The 14,309-nt window shown below is 38.8% G+C and overlaps 1 protein-coding gene across 7 annotated transcripts in view; it reads right to left on the bottom strand.

Moving 5' to 3' along the window:
* Positions 1-14,309, bottom strand: part of tanc2a (tetratricopeptide repeat, ankyrin repeat and coiled-coil containing 2a) — a 180,888-nt gene that overhangs the window by 68,047 nt on the left and 98,532 nt on the right. For 4 of the 7 annotated variants that reach the window (XM_061973756.1, XM_061973757.1, XM_061973752.1 and 1 more), the window contains 3 exons: positions 13,175-13,346; positions 7,914-8,231; positions 53-178 (listed from right to left, as the gene is read on the bottom strand). In XM_061973756.1, the coding sequence (XP_061829740.1) occupies positions 53-178; positions 7,914-8,231; positions 13,175-13,346 (616 nt within the window). Of the gene's footprint in view, positions 1-52; positions 179-3,073; positions 3,190-7,913; positions 8,232-13,174; positions 13,347-14,309 lie in introns of those variants that run through there. The other 3 variants (XM_061973754.1, XM_061973753.1, XM_061973758.1) reach the window with 3 other exon arrangements.

Raw genomic sequence — 14,309 nt, 5'->3', positions numbered from 1 at the left:
ATTGCACCGAGCTGTCATACGACATGGAAAATAGCACACGTGTGTTCTTTACCTCTCTGCTCCTGTTGACTTCGACTTCCAGAATTCTGTCTGGGCATTCTGAGGGATGACCTGGAAGGGGTGGGCCTTTGCTGTTCATCCAGGTAGGCCAGGTCTTCAAGGTGAGCAGAACTAGTGGCTGAACAGAGAGAAACAAGCGTTTTAATGAGGGAGTCGATCAGGAAATAATATCCCAGCAGTATCTCCCTAGTACAGGGGTCGGCAACCCAAAATGTTGAAAGAGCCATATTGGACCAAAAATACAAAAAAAAAATCTGTCTGAAGCCGCAAAAAAGCCATATTACATACAGATAGTGTGTCATGAGATATAAATTGAATTAAGAGGACTTAAAGGAAACTAAATGACCTCAAATATAGCTACAAATGAGGCATTATGATGCAATATGTACATATAGCTAGCCTAAATAGCATGTTAGCATCGATTAGCTTGCAGTCATGCAGTGACCAAATATGTCTGATTAGCACTCCAACAAGTCAATAACATCAACAAAACTCACCTTTCATGCACAACCTTAAAAGTTTGGTGGACAAAATGAGACAGAAAAAGAAGTGGCATAAAACACGTCCTAGAAAGTCGGAGAAAGTTATACATGTAAACAAACTAAGGTGAGTTCAAGGACCGCCAAAATTAGTAGGACAAAACGGCGCTCGCCAAATACTCGAATCAGTGAAGCATGTTTAATATAAACAGTGTGCTTTATAACAATTAGGGAGGTTTGTGTCATGTTTGTCCTTCTACAGAAACCATATTAAAACAAAAAATAGATTTTTTTTCTCCTCATCTTTTTCCATTTTTCATACATTTCTGAAAAAGCTCCAGAGAGCCACTAGGGTGGCGCTAAAGAGCCGCATGCGGCTCTAGAGCCGCGGGTTGCCGACCCCTGCCCTAGTAGTATATAGGGGTGTGGGAAAAAAATCGATTCGAATTCAAATCGCCAGTATCACGTTGTATGATTTAGTATCGATTCTCATTTTTCAAAAATCGTTTTTTTTTTTTTTTTTAAATTAATAAATCCAACAAAACAATGCCATAACAATGCCATCCAATTCCAAAACCAAACCCGACCCAGCAACACTCAGAACAGCAATAAACAGAGCAATTGAGAGGAGACAAAAACACGACACAGAACAATCCAAAAGTAGTGAAACAAAAATGAATATTATCAATAACAGTATCAATATTAGTAACAATATCAACATAGTAATGATTAAAAATCTCTCATTGACATTATCATTAGACATTTATAAAAAAAAATTATAATAATAAAATAAAAAAGAACAATAGTGTCACAGTGGCTTATACTTGCATCGCATCTCATAAGCTTGACAACACACTGTGTCCAATATTTTCACAAAGATAAAATAAGTCATATTTTTGGTTCATTTAATAGTTAAAGGGGAACATTATCACCAGACCTATGTAAGCGTCAATATATACTTTGATGTTGCAGAAAAAAGACCATATATTTTTTTAACCGATTTCCGAACTCTAAATGGGTGAATTTTGGCGAAATAAACGCCTTTCTATTATTCGCTCTCAGAGCGATGACGTCACACATCGGGAAGCAATCCGCCATTTTCTCAAATACCGAGTCAAATCAGCTCTGTGATTTTCCGTTTTTCCGACTGTTTTCCGTACCTTGGAGACATCATGCCTCATCGGTGTGTTGTCGGAGGGTGTAACAACACGAACAGGAACGGACTCAAGTTGCACCAGTGGCCCAAAGATGCGAAAGTGGCAAGAAATTGGACGTTTGTTCCGCACACTTTACCGACGAAAGCTATGCTACGACAGAGATGGCAAGAATGTGTGGATATCCTGCGACACTCAAAGCAGATGCATTTCCAACTATAAAGTCAAAGAAATCTGCCGCCAGACCCCCAGGAAAAGAGAGCGGATGAGGGTATGTCTACAGAATATATTAATTGATGAAAACTGGGCTGTCTGCACTCTCAAGGTGCATGCTGTTGCCAAATGTATTTCATATGCTGTAAACCTAGTTCATAGTTGTTAGTTTCCTTTAATGCCAAACAAACACATACCAATCGTTGGTTAGAAGGCGATCGCCGAATTCGTCCTCGCTTTCTCCCGTGTCGCTGGCTGTCGTGTCGTTTTCGTCGTTTTCGCTTGCATACGGTTCAAACCGATATGGCTCAATAGCTTCAGTTTCTTCTTCAATTTCGTTTTCGCTACCTGCCTCCACACTACAACCATCCGTTTCAATACATGCGTAATCTGTTGAATCGCTTAAGCCGCTGAAATCCGAGTCTGAATCCGAGCTAATTTCGCTATAGCTTGCTGTTCTTGTGTTGGCATCACTATGTGACGTCACAGGAAAATGGACAAGTGTTTATAACGATGGTTAAAATCAGGCACTTTGAAGCTTTTTTTTTAGGGATATTGCGTGATGGGTAAAATTTTGAAAAAAACTTCGAAAAATATAATAAGCCACTGGGAACTGATTTTTAATGGTTTTACCCATTCTGAAATTGTGATAATGTTCCCCTTTAAAGTTGGGCTTTATACTAGACGTAAGCTACATTTCTCAGTATTTTTTTTCTGCTGGTGTCACACTGACCAGCAAGAACTGCACAGGCTTCCTGAGTCTTTAAATTATCTCTTAGCCTGGCCTCTAGTTTGATATAAATCAACTCTTTTGCACAATATTCTAATTGAGATGCACTTTTAGCTGAGCCCATATAAAAGAAAAGCATTGCACAAAACGCGGGGACAACAGTCAAATTCAGTCCATATTTTTTTTCCTCTGTAATAAAGATCACAGTGATGACTGCATCAATATAGCTTGAGAAAAAATGAGCCGATCCAAGTTGCTTGTCTCTAAATCTTCACTGCATGAACGTTGCATGTGTTCCAACACCACTGCAAACAAGCTCTCCAAAAGTTGCGGATCCAAGTCCAGCATATCACCATTTGGGGACGGAAGTTTGTTAAAGCGAAAAAGTACATTTTCTTTACACCGAGTTATGCTACCTGCAAGAAGAGAAAACTCACCCAAACGTGTGAAAACAGTCAATGCAGTCACAAGCCTGTTACACCGCAGAGAATGTTAGCGCTGACTCGGCTGCATATCCTGTGTGTGTTATGAGACGTCATACATGTTACTTCCTTCCTTTCCCCTCTTGAGTGTTCATGCGTCAGTGACCAAGAAGAAAGGGGAAGATGAGGACGAGACACGACCACGATGTCGACAATGACTTTAAACTGGTCACTTTGTAATGTTGGCTCCAAAGCCAAAAGGATCCTACACAATAGTTACTGTGATCTTAGATAAAAAAGTATACCTTAAATATCAAATTTGTCAGTTTATGTTTTTATATGAAGCAGGCAACAACTTGTAGAAATACTATGTAATGTACTGTCAGGGTAAAGACTCAAGGTCACCAGATATATTGTAAGAGTATATGGGTCACTGTAGTCGAGACCCGGAAACTTTTTCTTGGGTGTACAATGGAACTTACAAACCCCGTTTCCATATGAGTTGGGAAATTGCGTTAGATGTAAATATAAATGGAATACAATGATTTACAAATCATTTTCAACCCATATTCAGTTGAATATGCTACAAAGACAACATATTTGATGTTCAAACTGATAAACTTTTTTTTTTTTTTTTGCAAATAATCATTAACTTTAGAATTTGATGCCAGCAACACGTGACAAAGAAGTTGGGAAAGGTGGCAATAAATACTGATAAAGTTGAGGAATGCTCATCAAACACTTATTTGGAACATCCCACAGGTGAACAGGCAAATTGGGAACAGGTGGGTGCCATGATTGGGTATAAAAGTAGATTCCATGAAATGCTCAGTCATTCACAAACAAGGATGGGGCGAAGGTCACCACTTTGTCAACAAATGCTTGAGCAAATTGTTGAACAGTTTAAGAAAAACCTTTCACAACCAGCTATTACAAGGAATTTAGGGATTTCACCATCTACGGTCCATAATATCATCAAAGGGTTCAGAGAATCTGGAGAAATCACTGCACGTAAGCAGCTAAGCCCGTGACCTTCGATCCCTCAGGCTGTACTGCATCAACAAGCGACATCGGTGTGTAAAGGATATCACCACATGGGCTCAGGCACACTTCAGAAACCCACTGTCAGTAACTACAGTTGGTCGCTACATCTGTAAGTGCAAGTTAAAACTCTCCTATGCAAGGCGAAAACCGTCTATCAACAACACCCAGACACGCCGTCGACTTCGCTGGGCCTGAGCTCATCTAAGATGGACTGATACAAAGTGGAAAAGTGTTATGTGGTCTGACGAGTCTACATTTCAAATTGTTTTTGGAAACTGTGGGCGTCGTGTCCTCCGGACCAAAGAGGAAAAGAACCATCCGGATTGTTATAGGTGCAAAGTTGAAAAGCCAGCATCTGTGATGGTATGGGGGTGTATTAGTGCCCAAGACATGGGTAACTTACACATCTGTGAAGGCACCATTAATGCTGAAAGGTACATACAGGTTTTGGAGCAACATATGTTGCCATCCAAGCAACGTTACCATGGACGCCCCTGCTTATTTCAGCAAGACAATGCCAAGCCACGTGTCACATCAACGTGGCTTCATAGTAAAAGAGTGCGGGTACTAGACTGGCCTGCCTGTAGTCCAGACCTGTCTCCCATTGAAAATGTGTGGCGCATTATGAAGCCTAAAATACCACAACGGAGACCCCCGGACTGTTGAACAACTTAAGCTGTACATCAAGCAAGAATGGGAAAGAATTCCACCTGAGAAGCTTAAAAAATGTGTCTCCTCAGTTCCCAAACGTTTACTGAGTGTTGTTAAAAGGAAAGGCCATGTAACACAGTGGTGAACATGTCCTTTCCCAACTACTTTGGCACGTGTTGCAGCCATGAAATTCTGAGTAAATTATTATTTGCAAAAAAAAATAAAGTTTATGAGTTTGAACATCAAATATGTTGTCTTTGTAGCATATTCAACTGAATATGGGTTGAAAAGGATTTGCAAATCATTGTATTCCGTTTATATTTACATCTAACACAATTTCCCAACTCATATAGAAACGGGGTTTGTAGTTTGACTGGCTGACTCACGCCGACATAAGCAGTTGTCATCCACAGACATTATGAGAATGGGTAATAAAGGATTTATGAACCTACGGCAGTTTGTTGACATTTTATCCTTTACCTCAGTGTTTTTCAACCACTGTGCCGCGGCACACTAGTGTGCCGTGAGATACAGCCTGGTGTGCCGTGGGAGATTATGTAATTTCACCTAATTGGGTTAAAAATATGTTTTGCAAACCGCAAATGTGCCGTTGTTGAGTGTCTGTGCTGTCTAGAGCTCGGCAGAGTAACCATGTAATAGTCTTCCATATCAGTAGGTGGCAGCAGGTAGCTAATTGCATTGTAGATGTTTGTCGTGATCACAATATGCAGAAGACAGTGGTAGGCATTGTGCAGGTAAAAAGGTATCTAATGCTTAAACCAAAAATAACAAAAGATGAGTGCTGCTAAGAAAAGTCATTGAAGCTTAGGGAAGGCTATGCGAAGCTAAAACTGAACTGGCTGCATAGTAAACAAAAACAGAATGCTGGAGGACAGCAAAGACTTACAGCACGTGGAGCAGACGGCGTCCACAATGTACATCCATACATGATATGACAATCAACAATGTCCACACCAAGAAGGATAAAAACAACTTAAATAGTCTTGATTGCTAAAACAAAGCAGGTGCGGGGAATAGCGTTCAAGGAAGACATGAAACTGCTACAGGAAAATACCAACAAAACAGAAGAAGCCACCAAAATAGGAGCGCAAGACAAGAACTAAAACACTACACACAGGAAAACAGCAAAAAAGTCCAAATAAGTCAGGGGGTGATGTGACAGGTGGTGACAGTACACCTACTTTGAGACAAGAGCTATAGTGATGCATGCTTGGTTATGGTTTAAAGTCATATCCAACAATTGCGAGAACAACTTTTTACTGTCAATATCGGCTGCCGAGTTTAATTTTTTTTTTTTTTTTAATTTCTGCTCGCGGTGTGCCTCGGGGTTTTTTCAATGAAAAAAATGTGCCTTGTCTCAGAAAAGGTTGAAAAACACTGCTTTATCTTACAGAGCTGAAGCAGTATTTTTGTTTTGACCATAACGACAATGAAGCTTTCACACGTGCAATTTTTTTGTCCGGTGGAAACACAGTAAAATAATTGAATGGCATTTTGTTAGTTGTTTTGGTAGAATCCCGGTTAATATTGCCGTGCTTTTATTTTGAAGCTTACTTCACACTTAACAAGAAGCTACCGTGTGCATATTTTATTGTTTTGAGACTTACTCCACAGTAGTTATTTTGCTGTTGTCGTTTCACACTGCTTAGAAATAAAGATTTTTCAAAGTAAAGCGGCTGACTACGTATGTCGACTTTTAAGTTGGCACTTTTTAGTGATACCACTGTGGATTGGCCCCGGTTTGGTTGACCTAGACGGGTTGTCAACACAATCGGAACCAACTTAAGCAGATTCCACTGCACTAGTTTAGTTAAAACTAGAGATGTCCGATAATGGCTTTTTTGCCGATATCCGATATTCCGATATAGTCCAACTCTTTATTACCGATTCCGATATCAACCGATACCGATATATACAGTCGTAACATATTATTATGCCTAATTTTGTTGTGATGCCGCGCTGGATGCATTAAACAATGTAACTTTACCATGAATTGATTAACGTGGACCCCGACTTAAACAAGTTGAAAAACCTGATGGGGTGTTACCATTTAGTGGTCAATTGTACGGAATATGTACTGTACTGTGCAATCTACTAATACAAGTTTCAATCAATCAATCAAAAACAAGGTTTTCCAAAATAAGAGAACAACTTCAACTCCAGTTATGGAAAAAAAATGCCAACATGGCCCTGCCATATTTATTATTGAAGTCACAAAGTGCATTATCTTTTTTAACATGCCTCAAAACAGCAGCTTGGAATTTGGGACATGCTCTCCCTGATACACACTACAACTATGGGAAATACTATACTTTGACTTTCACAAAGTGCATTATTTTTTTTAAACAAGCCTCAAAACAACAGCTACAAAAACAATGAAGGCACACAGCTTCAGTCCAGAGTACACTAGATCATCCATCCATCAGCGAACCTTGAGACCTCCGAATTCGGGAGATGGGGGGACGGGTTTGGTGGTAGCGGCGGGTGTATATTGTAGTGTCCCGGAAGAGTTAGTGCCACAAGGGATTCTGGGTATTTGTTCTGTTGTGTTTATGTTGGGAATGTTCTCCCGAAATGTGTTTGTCATTCTTGTTTGGTTTTAGTTCACAGTGTGGCGCATATTTGTAACAGTGTTAAAGTTGTTTGTACGGCCACCCTCTGTGTGACCTGTATGGCTGTTGATCACGTACGCATTGCATTCACATATGTGTGTTTAAAAGCCGCATATATTATGTGACTGGGCCGGCACGCTGTTTGTATGGAGGAAAAGCGGACGTGATGACGGGTTGTAGAGTACGCTAAAGGCAGTGCCTTTAAGGCACGCCCCCAATAATGTTGTCTGGGTGGAAATTGGGTGAATGGAGGGACGCTGAAATTCCGGAGTCTCCCGGGAAAATCGGGAGGTTGAAACCAATACCGATAAATTCCGATATTACATTTTGAAGCATTTATCGCATCTCTAAAAAAATATTTGCAAAAATATGTTGTTTTTTAAACAAAATCCAAGCAAGTACTCAAACGTTGCGGTTTCTTGTCAGCTCACAAAAGTTGAGAAGAAGAGATAGACTTCCTTCCTAACAGGAAGATGTACTGAATGACTGATACACACAAACACACACACACACAAAATCCATCTTACCAGCAACAGAGTTTGGGCGGGGCATAAGATAGAGCGGGATGGAGTGGGTGGATCCAGACAAGCGATTTGCATCTTGTCCCCATTCTGGGTGGAGTTTGTTCAGGCTGTATGTGGAGGCCATGCTGTCCCCCGCCTTGTACGGGAAGTCATCGTTCAAGCTTCCTGTCGCAACCATAGAGGAGGAGGAGGTTGAGGTCACCACTGGCCATCCCCCTTGTCTCCTGAGTTTGAGGCTGCTGCCTTGGTAACCGTCACTGGCGTGTTTGGTGTTGTCGTCATGCTCTGGTGCTGATTCAACAGAATAGCTGGTCAATGTGGCTGAAAGACATTTCAGTTCATAATTGACACACAGAAGGTTCTCAATGTAGACCTAAAAAATATTATTTGACTTACTGCTGATTTTCTTAAAGGGGAACATTATCACCAGACCTATGTAAGCGTCAATATATACCTTGATGTTGCAGAAAAAAGACCATGTATTTTTTTAACCGATTTCCGAACTCTAAATGGGTGAATTTTGGTGAATTAAACGCCTTTCTAATATTCGCTCTCTGAGCATCGGGAAGCAATCCGCCATTTTCTCAAACACCGAGTCAAATCAGCTCTGTTATTTTCCCTTTTTTCGACTGTTTTCCGTACCTTGGAGACATCATGCCTCGTCGGTGTGTTGTCGGAGGGTGTAACAACACGAACAGGGACGGATTCAAGTTGCACCAGTGGCCCAAAGATGCGAAAGTGGCAAGAAATTGGACGTTTGTTCCGCACACTTTACCGACGAAGGCTATGCTACGACAGAGATGGCAAGAATGTGTGGATATCCTGCGACACTCAAAGCAGATGCATTTCCAACGATAAAATCAAAGAAATCTGCCGCCAGACCCCCAGGAAAAGAGAGCGGATGAGGGTATGTCTACAGAATATATTAATTGATGAAAACTGGGCTGTCTGCACTCTCAAAGTGCATGTTGCCAAATGTATTTCATATGCTGTAAACCTAGTTCATAGTTGTTAGTTTCCTTTAATGCCAAACAAACACATACCAATCGTTGGTTAGAAGGCGATCGCCGAATTTGTCCTCGCTTTCTCCCGTGTCGCTGGCTGTCGTGTCATTTTCGTCGTTTTCGCTTGCATACGGTTCAAACCGATATGGCTCAATAGCTTCAGTTTCTTCTTCAATTTCGTTTTCGCTACCTGCCTTCACACTACTATCATCTGTTTCAATACATGCGTAATCTGTTGAATCGCTTAAGCCGCTGAAATCCGAGTCTGAATCCGAGCTAATGTCGCTATATCTTGCTGTTCTATCCGCCATGTTTGTTTGTGTTGGCATCACTATGTGACGTCACAGGAAAATGGACGATGGTTAAAATCAGGCACTTTGAAGCTTTTTTTAGGGATATTGCGTGATGGGTAAAATTTTGAAAAAAACTTCGAAAAATAAAATAAGCCACTGGGAACTGATTTTTAATGGTTTTAACCCTTCTGAAATTGTGATAATGTTCCCCTTTAAGGGAACCTATGATGAATTTTGTCTTTTTTGACTTATAAATGTTGTTACAATGTTGGATACTTGTGTTAAACAATACCAAAGCATCGAATCATAAAGTTAATGCATTTTGCTGTTGACTTGGGCATATTGCACGCAGTTATGGTTTCCGTTTTTTTGCAGTCTAAGTTGTGGTAGAAGCACTTCTTTAGACATTAAGTCAAGCGCTTGGCCTTGAGTACACACACAATAAAAAAGTTACCGTATTTTTCGGAGTATAAGTCGCTCCGGAGTATAAGTCGCACCGGCCGAAAATGCATAATAAAGAAGGAAAAAAACATATATAAGTCGCACTGGAGTATAAGTCACATTTTTGGGGGAAATGTATTTGATAAAAGCCAACACCAAGAATAGACATTTGAAAGGCAATTTAAAATAAATAAAGAATAGTGAACAACATGCTGAATAAGTGTACGTTATATGAGGCATAAATAACCAACTGGTATGTTAACGTAACATATTATGGTAAGAGTCATTCAAATAACTATAACATATAGAACATGCTATACGTTTACCAAACAATCTGTCACTCCTAATCACTAAATCCCATGAAATCTTATACGTCTAGTCCAGGGGTAGGGAACCTATGGCTCTAGAGCCAGATGTGGCTCTATTGATGACTGCATCTGGCTCTCAGATTGATTTTAGCTGACATTGCTTAACACAATAAGTAATGAATAATTCCACTGTTATTCAGTGTTAAAAATAACGTTCAAAATATAAAACATTCTCATCCATTTGTTTTCTACCGCACCTGTTCAAGAAGTCGCATTATTGTTAAGAAGTATTTTATTCATTATTAGTTAGCTTCAGAATAAAAATGTTATTAAAAAGAATAACAGACGTGTTATACTCTAATGTTGGTCTTACTTAAAAATGCACGCATTTAGTTGTAATATTATATGGCTCTCACGGAAATACATTTTAAAATATTTGGCTTCCATGGCTCTCTTAGCCAAAAAGGGTCCCGACCCCTGGTCTAGTCTCTTACGTGAATGAGCTAAATAATATTATTTGATATTTTACGGTAATGTGTTAATAATTTCACACATAAGTCGCTCCTGAGTATAAGTCGCACCCCCGGCCAAACTATGAAAAAAAACTGCGACTTATAGTCCGAAAAATCCGGTACTCTGGTGTCTCTACAGAAGACACATGTTTTTGTAAAAAGGTTTCAATATTGTGAGAAAAAGTTGTCAGAGAATTTACTAGGAATATTCTGAGGAAAAAGGTTTTATTTTACAAGACAAAAATATGTAATTTTACAAGATTAAAGTCGAATATATTATTGTACAAGAATTATGCCGGAATAGTTTGAGAAAATTAAAAAAAAATGTTTCAAGAAAAAAAATACCCCATTTTACAGAATTAAAGTCAAATACTGTATATTGTGGAAAAAGTATTTTATTTGTAGAAAAACACAATATTGTGAGTGAAAAAATATTTTACAAGAATTGTGAGGAAATTTTCAAAAAACATTTTAAGAAAAAAGTTTATTTCTTTAAGAAAAAAGTATGCCATTTTTCATGATTGAAGTCAATTATACTGTGAAAGAGTAATTAAAAAAAGTTGTCATACAGTAATATTTACGAATAGTCTGAGAATTTTTTTTTTCACAAGATAAAATTATGTAATTTTACAAGGTTAAAGTCAAATATATTATTTTAAAGTTTAAAAGTTCATAATGTGAGAAATAAGTTCTCATTGTACAAGAATGATGCAGTGTAGGAATATTTTTTAGACAAAAGTTTAAATTAAAAAAATACGTATCTCATTTTACATGATTGAAGCATAGTGAAAAATATTGTGGCAAAGTCTTCTTTTTTTTTTTTTTTTTACAAAGTTAGGAATGTTGTGTGAAAAAAGTTGTTATTGTACAACAATTATTCACTGTAAGAATATTTTAGAGAAAAAAGTTAACATTTTACAAAAAAAATGTTGCAGAAACAAATACACTATCAAATAAAAACAACCTAAAAGGTCAACGGCAGTTTTGCAAAAGGGCACTTGAAAATATGGACTTACATAAGAAATAGAATTTCAGTTCAGTTTAGAGACACAGTCCTTCAGCAACACGACAACTCTCCATAGATGTCTGAAGCTTCACTTTGTTCAAGCGTACCTCTACCCCTGATCTGAGCATTCGAGTGGTCCACTACATTCTGACAAAATGGATGCGTTTACAACAGAAAAGTGGCTAATTGTCGGTCGTGGAGTGGTACATTTTAAACTAACACCCTTTTGGCTGCCTTCTGGGAACTGCAGAGGATAATAACTGCGACTTATAGTCCGAAAAATACGGTAAGCGAAAGTAGTCATTGTGACATGTGCATAACAACACCAACTTGCAACATGCAGTGACATAACATTTTTATAATATAAACAGCTTTTTTTTTTTAATGCAGTCCGAATCGATCGGCGAGTGTGCAGGTGTACCTAATGTTGTGACCGGGTGAATCTATATAATGTTTATGAAGTCTATCTTCGAGCGTGTATGAAAAAAAAATAGCGGTGATGACTTCAAGATATACATTTTAACACTGTGCATTTTCAAAAGGCACATCATGATACTTATGGAGAGGGTGAGGCATGGTTTCAGTTCCAATCTGGGAACACCTCCAGAATCGAACATCTTGCAGACAGACTTAATATATAAGTGACTGTGGAGCAAAATTGACACCAAAGCATAGCTAATACTTATCTAGACCACAAGAGAGTGTTTTAAATGTAGATTAATGTCATCATGTTAAGTGTATCCCCTGACAAAGACATTGTTATGGTTTCTTTTATAAAAAAGAAACAGAATATCAACAAAAAAATCGAAGCAAAATGTGACCTTACAGGAGAAGCCCTTGTTGGCAAGCACAGATGTCAGACGTTTCCTGTAGTTAGTTACTAAGGTTGCGCACGTCTCAGGAGATACACTCCTCTTTACAGACACTTTCCAAATTCTGATGGTTTCGAGGCCGTCACTTGGCAACTTGACGTTTTATTTCCCTTCAAAGACTTGACATCGGATTGAGGTCCAGAGAACTGGCGGGGCTAATCCTGAATCTGCATGTGATTCTTCTTGAGCCACTCTTCTGTGGCCTTGGTTGTATGTTTTGGGTCATTTTCCTGCCAAAAGACTGAACCATTACCCTTCCTCAGTGTTCTGGCTGAAGCCAGGAGGTTCTAATCTAAGAATTTACGATACATGGTCAGGCCATGCGGTGAAGTTTTCCTGCAACCCTAACAGTGAAACCCCAAAGCAGAATGTTGGAGACTTAGAGGTTGGACAGTGGGGATGGTCCTGGGGTCATATTCAGCATTTCTCTGAGTAAAATCCACACCAAAGACCTAAATGTTGGTCTCCATGTGACCACATCACATTCTCCCAAAGCTTGAAAACAATTGGGGTGTTTATTGGTAATTTCAGAGGGGTTGCCCATGTGTCTTCTTAATTTGTGTGACACGTGGCCACGGATTTGTGTGGTTCAGAATTATTGCTGGTTGGTAGGGAGATCAAACGCTTATTTCCCTCAATTAAATGCAAATGCGTTTTGTACTGTACCATTACTTTATGTTTTTTCTGGATTTTTCTGTTGATATTCTGACACTCTGTTACAAGAAACCTCACCATGAATGTTCCTGCCTTTGTTAGGCGGTAAACTTATCTAATGAGCAGCAGATCAAACGGTTATTTTCCTCACTGTATCTGCAGTATCATCCATACCTATGATGCCACTATCTCGACTCTCCAGGGTTGATGAGGGGGAGGAGACACAGGCTTGGATGGATGAAGTTTGTTTATTGTTGTTGTTACCCTCCACTTCAGCAGGGGGCTGTAATGTGGAGGAGGGGGAGGTGCTGCTGCTGGCCAGACTGGAGGAAGGGGATATTCTCTGCTGGAGAGTAAGAACAAAAAAAAAAAATGCAATATTATTTGTAGGCTACTACATACTTGCCAACCCTCCCGAATTTTCCGGGAGACTCCCGAAATTCAGCGCCTCTCCCGAAAACCTCCCGGGACAAATATTCTCCCGAAATTCTCCCGATTTTCAGCCGGAGCTGGAAGCCACGCCCCCTCCAGCTCCATGCAGACCTGAGTGAGGACAGCCTTTTTTCATGACGGGAGGACAACAGGGTGACAAGAACTAAATCATCCAGACTAGAGATAAATTGTAGTATTATGTTTATTTTACCTAAAAATAAATATATTTATTAATTAAAAAAAAAAAAAAACTAAATACATTTTTACTATATTTTAAAAACATCAAAATTAATTGTATTTTTATTTGTATTTTTTCGTGACTCCTTATTATATCCAGCCATAGAATTATACATTAAAATAAACATATTTGAAATAATTGATTTTAAATTATCATAATAATTCATTTAAAATGACCATATTTAATTATTAAAATAATTGCTTGTTTATCAACAACTTTAGCATTTTCTTCATTACATTTTGAAACTCTCAGAAGCCAAGTTATGTTATATTCCTTAATATTTATTTATGCAAATTTGAAGTATCAATTATTTATCTAAACACAGTTTTGTTTGCATATTTTCAGGATGTAGATTATATATATATATATATATATATATATATATATATATATATATATATATATATATATATATATATATATATGAAATACTTGACTTGGTGAATTCTAGCTGTCAATATACTCCTCCCCACTTAACCACGCCCCCAACCACGCCCCGCCCCACCCCCTGACCACGCCCCCACCTCCCGAAATCGGAGGTATCAAGGTTGGCAAGTATGGGCTACTACTATATTACACAGCCCACAATTGGCCTTATGGTTAAGAAACACTGCTGTATAACTGGTAAGACATATTGTT

This window comes from Nerophis lumbriciformis, linkage group LG22 (genome assembly GCF_033978685.3).
Source record: "Nerophis lumbriciformis linkage group LG22, RoL_Nlum_v2.1, whole genome shotgun sequence".
NCBI lineage: Eukaryota > Metazoa > Chordata > Actinopteri > Syngnathiformes > Syngnathidae > Nerophis > Nerophis lumbriciformis.
Note: the sequence above shows the minus strand (reverse complement) of the source record. Positions and strands in the feature narration are given on the sequence as shown.